Source organism: Monodelphis domestica, chromosome 5, assembly GCF_027887165.1.
Source record: "Monodelphis domestica isolate mMonDom1 chromosome 5, mMonDom1.pri, whole genome shotgun sequence".
Taxonomy (NCBI): domain Eukaryota; kingdom Metazoa; phylum Chordata; class Mammalia; order Didelphimorphia; family Didelphidae; genus Monodelphis; species Monodelphis domestica.
In genome coordinates, this window is record NC_077231.1 from 314,521,849 (window position 1) to 314,536,082 (window position 14,234).

The 14,234-nt window shown below is 37.2% G+C and overlaps 1 protein-coding gene and 1 long non-coding RNA gene across 8 annotated transcripts in view; one reads left to right on the top strand and one right to left on the bottom strand.

Annotated features, from left to right (window-relative positions):
* DNAH11 (dynein axonemal heavy chain 11) overlaps positions 1 to 14,234 on the bottom strand; it is a 272,410-nt gene that overhangs the window by 196,296 nt on the left and 61,880 nt on the right. For all 7 annotated transcript variants that reach the window (XM_056800511.1, XM_056800512.1, XM_056800510.1 and 4 more), the window contains 2 exons: positions 7,153 to 7,284; positions 1,314 to 1,474 (listed from right to left, as the gene is read on the bottom strand). In XM_056800511.1, the coding sequence (XP_056656489.1) occupies positions 1,314 to 1,474; positions 7,153 to 7,284 (293 nt within the window). The remainder of the gene's footprint in view (positions 1 to 1,313; positions 1,475 to 7,152; positions 7,285 to 14,234) is intronic.
* LOC103105428 (uncharacterized) lies at positions 3,319 to 3,842 on the top strand. Its single transcript, XR_473718.3, has 2 exons — positions 3,319 to 3,436; positions 3,578 to 3,842. It is a non-coding gene; the product is annotated as an uncharacterized LOC103105428 (long non-coding RNA).

Genomic DNA, 14,234 nt, shown 5'->3' on the forward strand with positions numbered 1-14,234 from the left:
TGTAAAATTAGAGGGGAGGTCAGCTGAGTGGCACACTGGGGCCAGGAAGTCTTAACTTTCTAAGTTCAAATCTGAGTGTCTCAGAAGGATGCTTTGGAATTATGATGTTGGAGAAGATTTTTGAGAGTCCCTTGGACCACAAAGAGATCAAATTAGCTGATACTTAAAGAAATTAATTCAGATTATTCACTGGAAGGTCAATACTAAAGCTGAAGCTTAAATGCTTTGGCCACATCATTAGAAGAAAGAACTCATTGGAAAAGATCTTGATGTTGGGAAAGATTGAAGGCAAGAGGAATAGCAGAGAATGAGAAGGATAGATGGTGCCATGGAAGCAATGAACACAAGCACAGACAGACCTTGGAAGATAGTGGAGGACAGAAGGGTCTGGCCTGCTATGGCCTACAGTCACTAAGAGTCAGATGTGACTGAATAACTGAACAATAACAAAATCGTGGGGTGGGATAAGGATAAAATTGTGTCACGTTCTAGGATTCTGATTCTTTGTAGTATGAACTGATTAATTATTGGTTAGATACATTTGAGTCCTGCCTCTGGGAAGATGCCTATAGCATGATCTGGCTGGACAAGATGGCTCCTTGGAAAGAATCACTGTCTGGTCAGCCCCACAGACAAATGAATAAATAGACTCTACCCTTTTCATGGCTGGATTTCCTTAATCTAAAGGTTTTCACTTTTAGAGATTTTACAGGAACTGAGTCTTCTCATACCGTTCTTCTTCATGTTTTCTTTTTTACCCTAAAAACACCTCCAAAACCCTGAACAATTGTTTCTAATACTATTGTTATCCTATTTCTCTTTTGCCTCACTGATTTTATCTTCCGAGAGTTTCCTTTTGTCAGAGATCAAACTGGACAGGGTGACTGGGGCTTTGTCCTAGAACAGGAGATTCATAGGTCACAAATTCCCATCTAGTTCTGCTCTACCATCATTTTGGCCCCTCCTGGGATCTATTTCCTTCTTTTTTTCAGTAGCATAGAAACATCCCACTATCCCAGAGCAGGATTCTTCTCTCAAAGGTTATCTATGCTCTTAGCTTACCTTTCCTCCCCCATCACTGGGCAGTCTTCCAACAACTTGAAATGCTGATCTGGAAAGAGGGCTCTTCTTCCCCCCCAGGGTCATACCCCAGAGAATCTCCACTTGTCCCGCCCTCAGGGCCGCTCCAGGCACAAAATTCATGAGTCATAAGTTCAACCTTCTGTCCCATTCAGCATCCAGCTGAAACTATTGCCAAGGGGCTTCCATCCCATCCCCAGGTCTTCCCCATGATGAAGATGTTAAGCTGTTACCTGTCAGTCAGAGGAGTAATAACAAGACGAGGACCATTCCCCAAATATTCATAAAAATATTGGAACTGAGCATCGCAGATATTGACAAAACAGTGTTTCTGAGCATCGTCCCACCGGTGCCGGAGTTGAGACAGCCATGCAAAAGCCTGGGAACTGATGACCTAAGGACATGGCATAGGCATTCAGGATTAGAAGGTTGGCTTTTTTTGAGGCAAAAGGAACTTCAAAAATAAGCCCTACTGCTAGGCATGTTAAATCAAAAACATTCATCAATGAAAAGTCCTATAGAAGTGTTGCAAATTAGAATCACCCACAAAGAGGTGACAACAGTGGCCCAGTGGTTAGAGAGGTATCCCCAGAGCAAGGATGACCTGTGTTCAAAGCCTGTCTGGGACACATACTGACTGTGTGACCGAGGATAAGTCACTTAACTTCTCAGAGAGCTAGGTGATTAAGACTTTAGGTGGTAGAGAGTCAATCAATCAATATGTACTCACTGTATGCCAGGTACATGGGAATGAAGAGAGAAAAGAACACAGTCCCTCCCTTCAAAGAGTTCACAATCATCATGAAGGAGATGATGTACATACAAGATTTATCCAACATAAACGGGAAGTAATCTCAGAGAGAAGCCATTGAGCATCGTGGGGCCCAGGAAAGACTTCTGATCAAGGTGGGGGAACCACCTTACATTGGGGGGAGTTTCTTCATCAACAAGTTTCCAATACTAATGAAGTCATGCCCACATCTTTTCTCCATCTCCATAATAAGTCAAGCCCATGTCATTAGAAATGTGTGTGGGAGGAAGCCTCTATTTTAATGGGATGTTTAATTCCAGGATTCACCATCCATTTGTTCAGATAATACCATCCATCTTCCTCTGATGACACTCAAGGAATTTGGCCATTTTATAAAGCTTTCCTGGGTCCTTGAAGCTAGGCAGGATGGATTCAGAATCCCAGAGTTCCACCATTCCTGTGGCTCAAGGTGACAAACTCAATGGGAAAGTCCATACAACTCAATGCCATTTAGCCCTTAAAATAGGCTTACTTAATGCCTTGGCTACAGAGCTGCATTCTTTATTAGAACAGATGAAAATAATTGATTAAAAAGATGTCCACCCTTCTTGATCTTTATAAACAGATGTTGTGGATCCTGGTGCCTTTCAGAGTGGCTTGACCTCCCTCTCCAGAGTTATGGCTTATGGAAAAACCATGAAGGCCTTATAGGCTGGCAGAGGCCCAGAATCAAGGCCAAATTTCAGAATAAGAAGGGAAGAAACCTGTAGATCAGCACCCTGGCAATTTCATGGCTCTCTCTAAAGGAAGAGGCTGTGTGTCCTAGTAGACAGAGGGCAGGCCTTGAGGTTGGAAGAGCTGGCTCCAAATCCTGCATCTGACACATGCCAGCTGGGTGATGCCCAGCAAGTCACTTAATGCACTAGGAGAAAGAGGCTCCTCATTAGAACCTCTCCAGGCCAATTCAGTCTCATTACAAAGCTAGAGACAACACACACACACACACACACACACACACACACACACACACATACACAATTGAGAGAATCTCATTCCTGGAAGATGGTAAAATGTTTTTCATTAAATCATTTGTTGATTTATTCCATCAGAAATGAGTGTTCCTGCCAAATGGAAGCAAGCAGAACCCGCAGTTGTTCTATATGTAGGGAGAGTTGGGATTTGGGTGTCTAGGAGCCCAGGTTCCTGGGATGACCACCAATCCACACTCTCTTCTGAGGCTACTCCTGTCCAGTTTCCTATGTACTCTCTGCAGAGGTCCTGCAACGAGGCTGGAATTTTTCCCAGTCTTCCCAGTGTATGTAGGCAGCCCTCCTCTCTCCCATCCATCATGCTATGTGGATGGACTAACTCCCTTGCTTGAATCACACAAGTCATTGTTGATAATAAATTGCAACTTTTTGTGACATACTATGGTGACATACATTGATGAGGGAATTTCTTCACTTGACAAATCCCTAGCGGTAATAGGCAGACTATAACTTTAATTTCTTGGTTTATTCCATCATTTACAGTGACAGAGCACCCATGGAATAACATTGAAGGCCTTCTGTTTCAAGGAGATGATTAGAGCTCACTGAAAAAGTGGTGTGATTTTATCCAAACTTGTCTCTTGCTCTTCTTCAGGTTTCTAAGATGTATAAACTAATCAAGCAACTCTAGAGGATCCATCCACTGGGAATTCATAATCTGGATATTGAGCATTTCTCCTCTGCTTTGTTTTTCCAGGGTGAATTGGTTGGAAGGTGAATCTCTTCTGTTTATCATGGATCTTATTTTGGACGGTCTCCAACATTCAGGGTTTGTTGAAATCCTTGTGAATCCATCTACAAACCTACAAGAGCCTCTTCAGAACCTCATCATCCATGGAGACTCCCTCCTTGGTTTGGGCTGCAGTGGACTCTCTCCACCCCAGTGACCAGCATGTTTAGCAAAGTTTGTTCCCATCATTGGGTGCCATGCTTGATATTAGTAATCAGAGAATTGGACAAAATTGTATCTGCTGTTATATCATCCAAGGACTCTTAGCTGGTTCCACCACCATATGTATGTGATTCATCCTGTTGGATGGGAGCTCTTAGATGGTATTTTGCTCTACCAAATCCCATGCTTTTTTGCAGATAACCACCAAAAAAGCATGATGAGATCATTTCTTCTTTGCACATCCCCAACATGTGATTGTCAGGATGTGACTCACTGTGGAATAGCACATGGGAAAGCCTGCCTTTTGCTCCCGAAACCGTAGCTATTGTCCCTCTGCTTATTATCCAAAGCCCATCCCAGTTATGTTCAGCCAGGTTTAAAACATCTGAGGCATAGCAACAGGATGGTAGAAATTTTTGCCCATGGCAATGAGGGAGGTGGTCCACTCTGATGAGCTCCCCATGGACAGAGGGCCTGCATGGGGGTCACAGTCAGAAAATAGAAATTCCTTGAGGCAGGGATGAGGCGAGGGGGGGACTATGAGGCAGGAAGTAGGGGGACAGCATGAGGTCCTATAGGCTCTAAGAATCAGAATCAACAAAACATGGTGACTGATCAGATGGTGGTTTCTAGAATGCCTCCAACACTGCAAACTGGGTGACTGGAAAGATGGTGGTGCCTTTAATAGAAATCAAGAAATTTGGAGGACAAGAAAGTTTAGGAGGAAAGATGCTGAGTTTGAGACCCCGATGGGACAGCCAAGGGCAGCACCTAGCAGGCAGATGGTGATGCAGAGCTAAAGCTTAGAAGAGAGCTGAGGCCAGGGGATGTAGATTTTAGGGGCACTGCCTAGAGATGAAGGCACAGGTCTAGGAGGTCCCAGGGTAATTCCGTTTAGTCTAGTCTTCTTTTAATGCCAACTACTGGGCAGGGGAGGCTTCCTGCAGGGTGTACATACTCTATATCCATGCACTCGATAATTTGTCTTGACTCAAGCAAGGTTTTCAGTTGTGTCCCACACTACCTACAAATGAACAAACTGAGAAGGCAGGAATCCCAATTGCCCTGCTGTAGGCTGGTGTTCAGCTGAGCTGGCTGCAAAGTCAGAGTCCCAGAATAATTACAAATTCATTAATAATACTGGCGATGGCTTAGAGAACATGCTTGTTAAGTGTTCAGATGATACTAAACCAGGAGTGGCCCAAGGTAAGAATCATAAGTCACTATGGCATTCCTGATGGGCAGAAATAGCCACAGGTGATGAGAATGAAATGCAACAGAACACTGTCCCATGAGTTCATCTAAAGAGGAAACAAATGATATGCAAAGATACCTTGAAGATCAGAGGTTAGGCTATAGTGGAGAAGAAAAAGATTTTGAGGTCATAGTGGTCACATGCTGAAGGAGTCAACAAATGTTATCGGCAGTACTTCCACATGCAATGTACTCTCTCTTCATCTCCATTTTGCAGGATTCTCTTTCTTCAAGCCTCAGCTCAAGGGCCACCTTGTTCATGGAATCTTCCCTGTTCTCTCTAGTTGTTATTCCTCTCTCCTTGCTCAAATCACCTTCCTTTGCTTATCTGCATTCATCAGCTTATTGATTGAAAGTAGGAAGAGGCATTAGCCATCTGGATCTACCCACCCATGATGAGGAACTGAGGTCAAGAGAGCTAAAGGGACTTATCCAGGGACACAGAGTTGTAAATGGCGTACTCAGCATGTGAACTGAGGTCCTCTTACTTGAAATCCAGGCAGCTTTTCCAGTGTTCTCTCCTCAGATGAAATGTAAGAGGGCAGGCACTGTTCATTTCTGGTTTGTGTCCTCAGTGTGTAGCAGAGGGCAAATGCTCAATAAATGTTTGTTGATGTGTTTTTTGAAAAGACAAGCACGGGGGCAGCTAGGTAGCACAGGTGATACTGAACCAGGTTGGGAAGTCAGGAGAACGTGGGTTCAAATGGTCTTGGGCATTTCTTAGTTGTGTGATCCTGAGCAAGTCACTTAACCACAATGACCTTGCCTTTGCTTTCTTCTGTCTTGGAACTGATACTAAGACAGAAGGTAACGATTTCAAAAAGAAGAGAAAAGAAAGAACAAGCCCAACACTGGTGTAGACATGGAAATAATATCCATAAAAAGTGACAGAATCTTCTTGGGCTCAAATTTAAGGTCAGTTTCTCCATTCTAACACTTAAGAGGAAGAAAAAAATCATGTACTTGGAGAGAGAATAAAAAAGGGGTCATCAATCAAAATAAAAAGGCTGAATAATAAGACTTATTCAGGAAACCAGAAAGATTTATCCAAGCACAGAGCAGACAAGAGACGACCTTGCAATGGTTTCAATTTTGTGAATGGCTCTGCCTGGCACAGGCAACCATGATGAGCTATTCTTGATTACAATGAGGCCACCAGGAAATGAGCTATATAACTGTTCCAAGGAAGACTGGAATAAACCAAAGAGAAGAATTTTCTGTCTTAGAGTAGTTAATGACAGGCAGAGTATCACAAGGATTGGACTTGGAGTCAGGAAGACATGGGTTCAAGCCTTGCTTTGATACATATTGGTTGTTTGACCCTGGGCAAGTCACTGAATATCTCAGTGCTTCAGGTGACTTTCTAAGACTAGAATAGAAGTTATACACAGGTGATAGTTTGCTTTAGGGGAAGGTTTCTGCCCTGGGAGTCCCCATTTTTCTTGAAATTACTAGTGTGTGCAAAAAGTTTGTGGTTAAACACATTTGGCAACCTCAAATTACTTGGAAGTTTTCAATGTAAGTTAAACTTCCCTAGCAATTAGAGTTACATAAAAATGGAATGAGCTTCATTGGAGGTGATGAGCTCCCTGTTATTTGAGATCTCTAACCAAAGCTAAATTGCAAACAGCTATATTGAAAATGGGATTATTGATTCTGGGTAAGTTGGACTCAATGGACTTTGAGAGTTTTTCCATATCTGACATTCTATTATTTTGGGGAAATTGGGAAGACAGGGTGGCATAGGCTATAAAAATGGAGGTCCAACATTGCTATCAAATTGGTCTCCAGGAGCAAATCATTTGATGAGATGGCCTCTTTGGGTCCCAGATGATTTGGTATATTTTTGTTTTTGATTTTACTGGCTTGCAATTCTTGAGTAAGGACAATAGGACATTAAAAATACTGTGAACAGGAAAACTCCAGATATGATCATAATTTTTCAGACCCAAATATTAGCATGACATTAGGGCAGCTAAAAGCTCTACATCTGCAACAAAGGTGCCCCTCAGAGACTGACTCAACATGGGTTGAATTATTGAACTGAACTATTTTGGGAGGAAACAAAACTCTGGGACATGTACCCAGGCCACATTTAGATTCCCAAAGCCCTCAGACATAATTACCTTCTGAGAAACCAGCTTGGCCACAACATCCCGGGCATGGACATCAATGGTACAGATGGTCATGATCTTCTGCCGGTCTCCAGGGGTGAGCTCACCCAGCAACATGGTGATGAGTGTGTTGAGCTGAGAAACCTCAACAGAAGAAGAACATTCTACTCAATAGACCCATTCCATCAACTCCATGTTGCTCTGACAGATGATTTATGTCTCTGAGAGATGATTTATAAATCTGCCTCCAGTTAATTTATGGGGAAAGATTTATGAAAACAAAACAGAAAAAATGAAGGTGAGAAGAGAAGAATAAAGAAAAGATGATGCTCTACTTGAACAGAGTAACCCTCTCAGAAGAAAAAAAAAGGATTAATGGAAGGACTGTCATATGGCATTTATATTCTATCATAAGGTTTATAACTTTCTTTGCTTCTGTTTCTACTTTATCTTCACAACAGTTCTGTGGGGATGGTTCTATTATTATTCCCATGGTATATAAGGGAAAACTGAATCTCAGAGATGTAATACCCTTTGTCCAAGATAAAAAAAATGTAAACAGAAACAAAACTAGGGTTAGACATGGGAAACAAACTAAGGCATCGCATGAATATATTTAACCTTCCTTCTGCTATATGCAAGGAAGTATTCATTCTATGACACTTTATTAATAGAAGTTAATAATAATTTATTCTACTAAAATAAAAATTATCACTATTGGAAAAATCCAAATTATATAGATAACACAAAGTTTTCACACTAAAAGAGCAGAAGACATTGAATATGGTATTCCAGAAGACAAAGGAACTAGGATTACAAGAATATCTTACAGTGAAAAAATATGCATTTAATGAAATAGAGAACTCTAAGGCATTTCTGATGAAAAGACCAGAGCTGAATAAAAGAATCTGATATTCAAACACAAGACTCAAGAGAAACATAAAAAGGTAAAGTTGAAAGAGAAATCAAAATGGACTTAATATGGTTAAAGTTTACATTTCTATATGGGAAGATGATATTTGTAACTCCAAAGAACTTTATTATTATTAGACTGGTTTGTAGTAGTATACATCAACAGAGGGCATGGGTGTGTGTTGAATATGATGGGATGACCTAAAAAATAAAGACTGAGAAAGAGGAGGGGAGAAGGGGGAATAAAGAGGAAGAATGGGGAAATTTTTCTCATATAAAAGAGGTGCAGAAGGAAGACTTTTTATAATGAAGGAGAAAATGGGGATTTGGGGAACAAATCTTGAACTTCACTCTCATTGAAATTGGTACTAAGAGTGAATAACATACACACTTAATTGGGTAGAAAAATCTATTTTTCTCAACAGGGAAGTGAGAGAAAAAGGGCATAAGAAAAAGGGGGAATGATAAAAGGAAGGCAGATGAAGGGAGGCAGTGGTCAGGAGCAAAACAGATTTTTGAGGAGGGACAGTATAAAAAAGAGAGGTAAGAATAAACAAGAAAATGATAGGAAGGATGGAAGAACACAGTAATCATAATTGTGAATGGAAAAGGGATGAATTCACCTGTAAAACAGAAGTGGATAGCAGAATGGATTAGCAACTAGAATCTAACAATATGTTGTTTATTTTTTCTCCTTCAGCAATGTTTTATTTTTTCCCAATTACATAAAAAACTATTTTTGACATTCACTTCCTAACATTTTTAGGTTGAATTCTTTTACTCCCTTCTTTCCTTATCTCTTTCCTGAGATGATAAACAATTTTATATTGGTTAAACATGTGCTGTCATGAAAGAAAATTTCCATATTCTTTATGTTATGAAAGAAGACACATAAAATACTTGAAGAAAATAAAGAGAAAATGGTAAGCTTTGATCTGCATTCAGATTTCATCAGCTCTTTATCTGGAGATGGGTAGCATTTTCATCATGAGCTCTTTGGGTTGGTTGAGTTTTTCAGAATAGCTAAGTCATTCACATTTGTTCATCATACAGTATTGCTGTTTCTATGCCCAGTCTTCTCCTGGTTGTACTCACTTCACTCTGTATTAGTTCATTTAAGTTTGTCAAGGACTAAAAAAAATCATCTTGGCCCACATTTCTTATAGCACAATAATATTCCATTAAAATCATATGCCATGATTTGTTCAGTCATTTTCCAATGAATGGACATCCCTTTAATTTTTAATTATTTGCTATAAAGAATTTTGTACAAATAGGCCCCTTTACTTTAAAAAAAGGTTCTTTGGGTACAGACCTAACAATATAGCTGGATCAGAGAGTATGTACACTTTCATAGATCTTCGGACATAGTTCCAGAATGGTTGGATTAGTTCACAACTTCACCAACAGTACGTTGTTTAAAAGAAACGTACAGAGTCAAAATAAGGGGTTGGAGCAGAATCTATTATCCTTCTGCTAAGTTACAAAAGATAAGTAACCATCATGATCTCAGACCAAGTAAAAGTAAAAATAGACTTAATTAAGAGATATGCAGGGAAATTATATTTTGCTAAAAGGTATCATAGACAATGAAGTAAAATCAATACTAAACATACATGCACCAAATGGTATAGCATACAAATTCTTTTTTTTTTAAACCCTCACCTTCCATCTTGGAATCAATACTGTGTATTGGCTCCAAGGCAGAAGAGTGGTAAGGGCTAGGCAATGGGTGTTAAGTGACTTGTCTAGGGTCACACAGCTGGGAAGTGTCTGAGGCCAGATTTGAACCTAGGACCTCCCATCTCTAGGCCTGGCTCTCAATGCACTGAGCTACCCAGATGCCCCCCATATAAATTCTTAAAGAAAAATTTGAATGAGTTACAAGAGGAAAAAGTAAAACTTTACCTCAACTTTCCCCTCTCAGAGTCAGATAAATCTAAATAAACAAAAAGAAGTTAAATATAAGAATAGAAATTTAGAAAAAATAGATATGATAGGCCTCTGGAGAAAATTATATCAGAAGAAAAGAGAATTTTCTTTTTCTCAGCTGTACCTGGCACAAAAATTGGTCATATATCAGGGCATAAAAACAGTAATAAATACAGAAAGGCATAAATATTAAATGTATCTTTTTCAGACCATAATGCAATAAAAATTATATTCCATGAGGGGCTGTGAAAATATAAATTAAAAATTAATTGATAACTATGTTATCTAATCCTAAAGAATAAGTGGGTCAAATCATAGAAACAATCAGTAATTTCATTAAAGAGAATGACAACAATGAGGCAACATACCAAAATTAGTGGGATGTAGGCAAAGTAGTAATTAGGAAAAAATTTCTTTTCCTAAATAGTTACATCAATAAAGGAAAAAATAGATCAAAAGAAAAAGCATAAAAACTATTGACCTAATAAATAAAACTAGGAACTGGTTTTATGAAAACAAAAAAAAAACAATAAATAGATAAACCACAGATTAATTTTGATGAAAAAAGAAAGGAAACAAAATTGCCAGTATCTATAATGAAAAGGGGGAATTTATCACCAATGAAGATGAAATTAAAGAAGTTATTTTGCCCAATTATGTGCCAATAAATGAAAATCTAACAATCTCAGTGAAATGGACTAAATACTTACAAAAATATAAATTACATAGACTAACAGAAGAGGAAACAATAATCAAATAACCCCATGATAGATAAATAAATTGACCAAGTGATAAATAAGTTCCTTAAGAAAAAAAAAACCAGGAACAGATGGATTCACAAGTGAATTATACCAAATCTTTAAATAACAATTAATTCCAATACTATATAAACTATTTGAAAAAATAGGCAAAGAAGAATAAAAATCCTACCTAGTTCCTTTTATGATGCAAACATGGTACTAATTCCTAAACTGGGAAAAGGAAAAATAGTGAAAGAAAACTATAGTCAATTTCCTTATGAATATGAATGTAAAAATTTTAAATAAAATACTAGCAAGGAGATTAAAGCAATATATCACAAAAAAACATACACTATGATTAGGTGGGATTTATACCAGGAATGTAGGCATAGTTCAATGTTAGGAAAAACTATTAGCATAACTGAGCATATGAGCATATTACCATAACTGAGCATAATGAAAACAAAAATCACATAATTATCTCAATAGATCCTAAAAAAGCTCTTAACAAAATGCAACATTCATTCCTACTAAAAACATTAGAAAACAGAAATCAAGAGAGCCTTTGTTAAAATGATAAGTACCCTCTATCCACAACCAAGAGCAAGCATTCTCTGTAATGGGGATAAATGTGCAACCTTGCCCCCCCCAAAAAAAGTGTAAAGCAAGAATGTCCATTATCACCACTATTCCTCAATATTGTACTAGAAATATAAGATATAGAGATAAAATTAAAAAAAATAAATAGAAGGATTTATAATAGGAAATAAGGAAACAAAACTATCTCTCTTTGCAGATGATATAATGTTATAGAAAACCCTAGTGAATCAACTAAAAATCTAATTGAACCAATAATAACTTTAGCAAAGTTGCAGGATATAAAATAAAGCCACATAAATATTAGCATTTCTATGTATAACCAAAAAAAAGTAAGCAGGAAGAGATAGAGAAATTTCTTTTAAAATAACTGTAGACAAATAAAATACTTGAGATTCTACTGGTCAAGACAAATCCAAGAACTATATGAATGCAATCACAAAATACTTCTCACAAAAATTGACAGACCTAAACAACTGGAGAAATGCTAATTGTTTGTGACTAGGCTGAATCAATATAATAAAAATGACAATTTGGTGTGAATTAATTCAATAATATACTCAACTACCAAGAATTATTTTATGGAGCTAGGAAAATTAATATCAAAATTCATCTAGAACAAAAGGTCAAGAATATTAAGAGAACTAATGAAAAAAAATGTGAAGGAAGGTGGTCTGGTCTTACCAGATCTCAAATGGCATTATTACAAAATAGTAATTATGAAAACAATTTGGTACTGGCTAAGAAATAGAAGGGTAGATTGGTAGAATAGATTAGCTACACAATACACAGTAGTAAATGACAATAATAATCTCATGTTTGAAAAACCAAAATATCCAAGTTTTTGGAACAAGAGTTCACTATTTGAAAAATAATTCTTGGGAAAATTGGAAAGCAGTTGGGTAGAAACTAGGTACAGATCAATATCTCACACTTCATATCAAGTTAAGATAAAAATGGGTAAGAGATAAAGAAAAAAGGGGAAAGGAACTATTTGTACAAAAATATTTATTGCAGATTTTTCAATAGTAGCAAACAATTGGAAATTGAAGGGTTGTACATCAGTTAAGAAATGGCTGAAGAAACAGTGGTATGGGATTGTGATGGAATAATATTGCATTACAAGAAATGGCAAACAAGATGATTCAGAAAAATCTAGAATTACATGAAATGATGCAGAGTAAAATGAACAGAACCAGAAGAAGATTGCACATAGTGACGGGAATATTTTTTTTGATAAACAACTGTGAATGAACTTCTTCTCCTCCTCCTATTCCTCCACCACCACCACCTTTACAAAATGACTAATATGGGAAAATTTTTTGACATGATTACTAAAGTAAAATTTATATCAAATTGCTTACTACCTCAGGGAGAGGGGAGGAGTGGAATGGAGGGACAGTTGGAAGAAGAGAAAGAATTTGGAATTCAAAACTTAAAAAAAGAATGTTAAAATTGTTTTTACATGTAACTGGGGAAATATAAAGTGTTATTTCAAAAAGTTCAAAATGGATACATGATTTAGACATAACTAGGGTTTGATATATTTAAAAAAAATTAGATGAGCATGGAAAATTTTAACCTATCACATCTGGATATTTTTTTGATAAGGAGAATAAATAAAAGAGCATTTATTAAGCACTTAAATGTGATGTGCTGGAAATACAAATAAAAAAGTGGAAAGTCTCTGATCGTAGAAATTTACATTCTAATCAGGGAGACACCATATCAAAAGTTTTAGCTACAAGTCCCATGTTCCTTATGGTACAACAGTAAAAAAAGATGGTAATGCATATTCTTTAATGTGATTTTCATCAGATCTCTGGATAAAGGAAGAATTTATGGCTAAACAAGAGAGAGAATCATAGGAAGAAAAATGGATAATTTTGATCTCAATAAATTTAAGAGGTTTTGCACATATTAAAATAATGCAGTCGAAATTATAAGAAAATCAGGAAAACAACTTACAGCAAGTTTTTCTGTTCTGATAAAGACCTCATTTCTCAAAAGCATAGGGAACTGAGAAATTTATAAAAATGTCATTTCCCAATTGGTAAATGATATGATATAATTTATATTCATTTCAAAGAATGGGAACTGGTAGTTTTCAGCAGAAGAAATCAAAGCCATCTATTATCATATGAAAAATGCTCTAAATCACTACAGATGAGAGAAACATAAATTAAAATAGTTCTGAGATGCCACCTCAAACCTATCAGATTGGCCAACATGAAAAAAAAAGACAAATGACAAATGTTGGAGGAGGGATGTGGGAAAAATTGGTCCATTAATGCACTGCTGGAGGAATTCTGAACTATTGGAACTCCAACCCTTCTAGGGAACAATTTGGAACTATGTCTAAAAGACTATAAAATTGTGCATTCCCTTTGATCCAACAATATCACTACACAGTCTATGTTCTAAAGAGATCAAAGAAAAAGGAAAAGAACCTACATGTACAAAAACATCTTTAGTGGCTCTTTTTGTGGTAACAAAGAATTGGAAATTGAAGGGATGTCCATCAGCTGGGGAATAGTTGAACAAGTTGTGGTATATTATTTTTGTGGAATACTAGTGTGCTATTAGAAATGGTGAGCCAAATTTCAGAAAAAAAACTGTAAAAATATATATGAATTGTTGCAAAGTGAACACAAACAGTAGAATATTGTAACAGTAACAGCAATATTGTAATGAAGTGAATAATTTAGCTAATTTTTAGTAATACCATGATCCAAAACAATCCAGAAGGGCTTATGATGAAAAATGGTTCTATCTAAAGGCATTTAGATAGAACTGGCGGAATCTGCATGCAGATTGAAGCATATTTTTTTTTGCTTTATTTTCCTTCCTTTTTCAGCAACATGGGTAATATGGAAATACATTTCAAATGATCTCACATATATAATTTTTTGC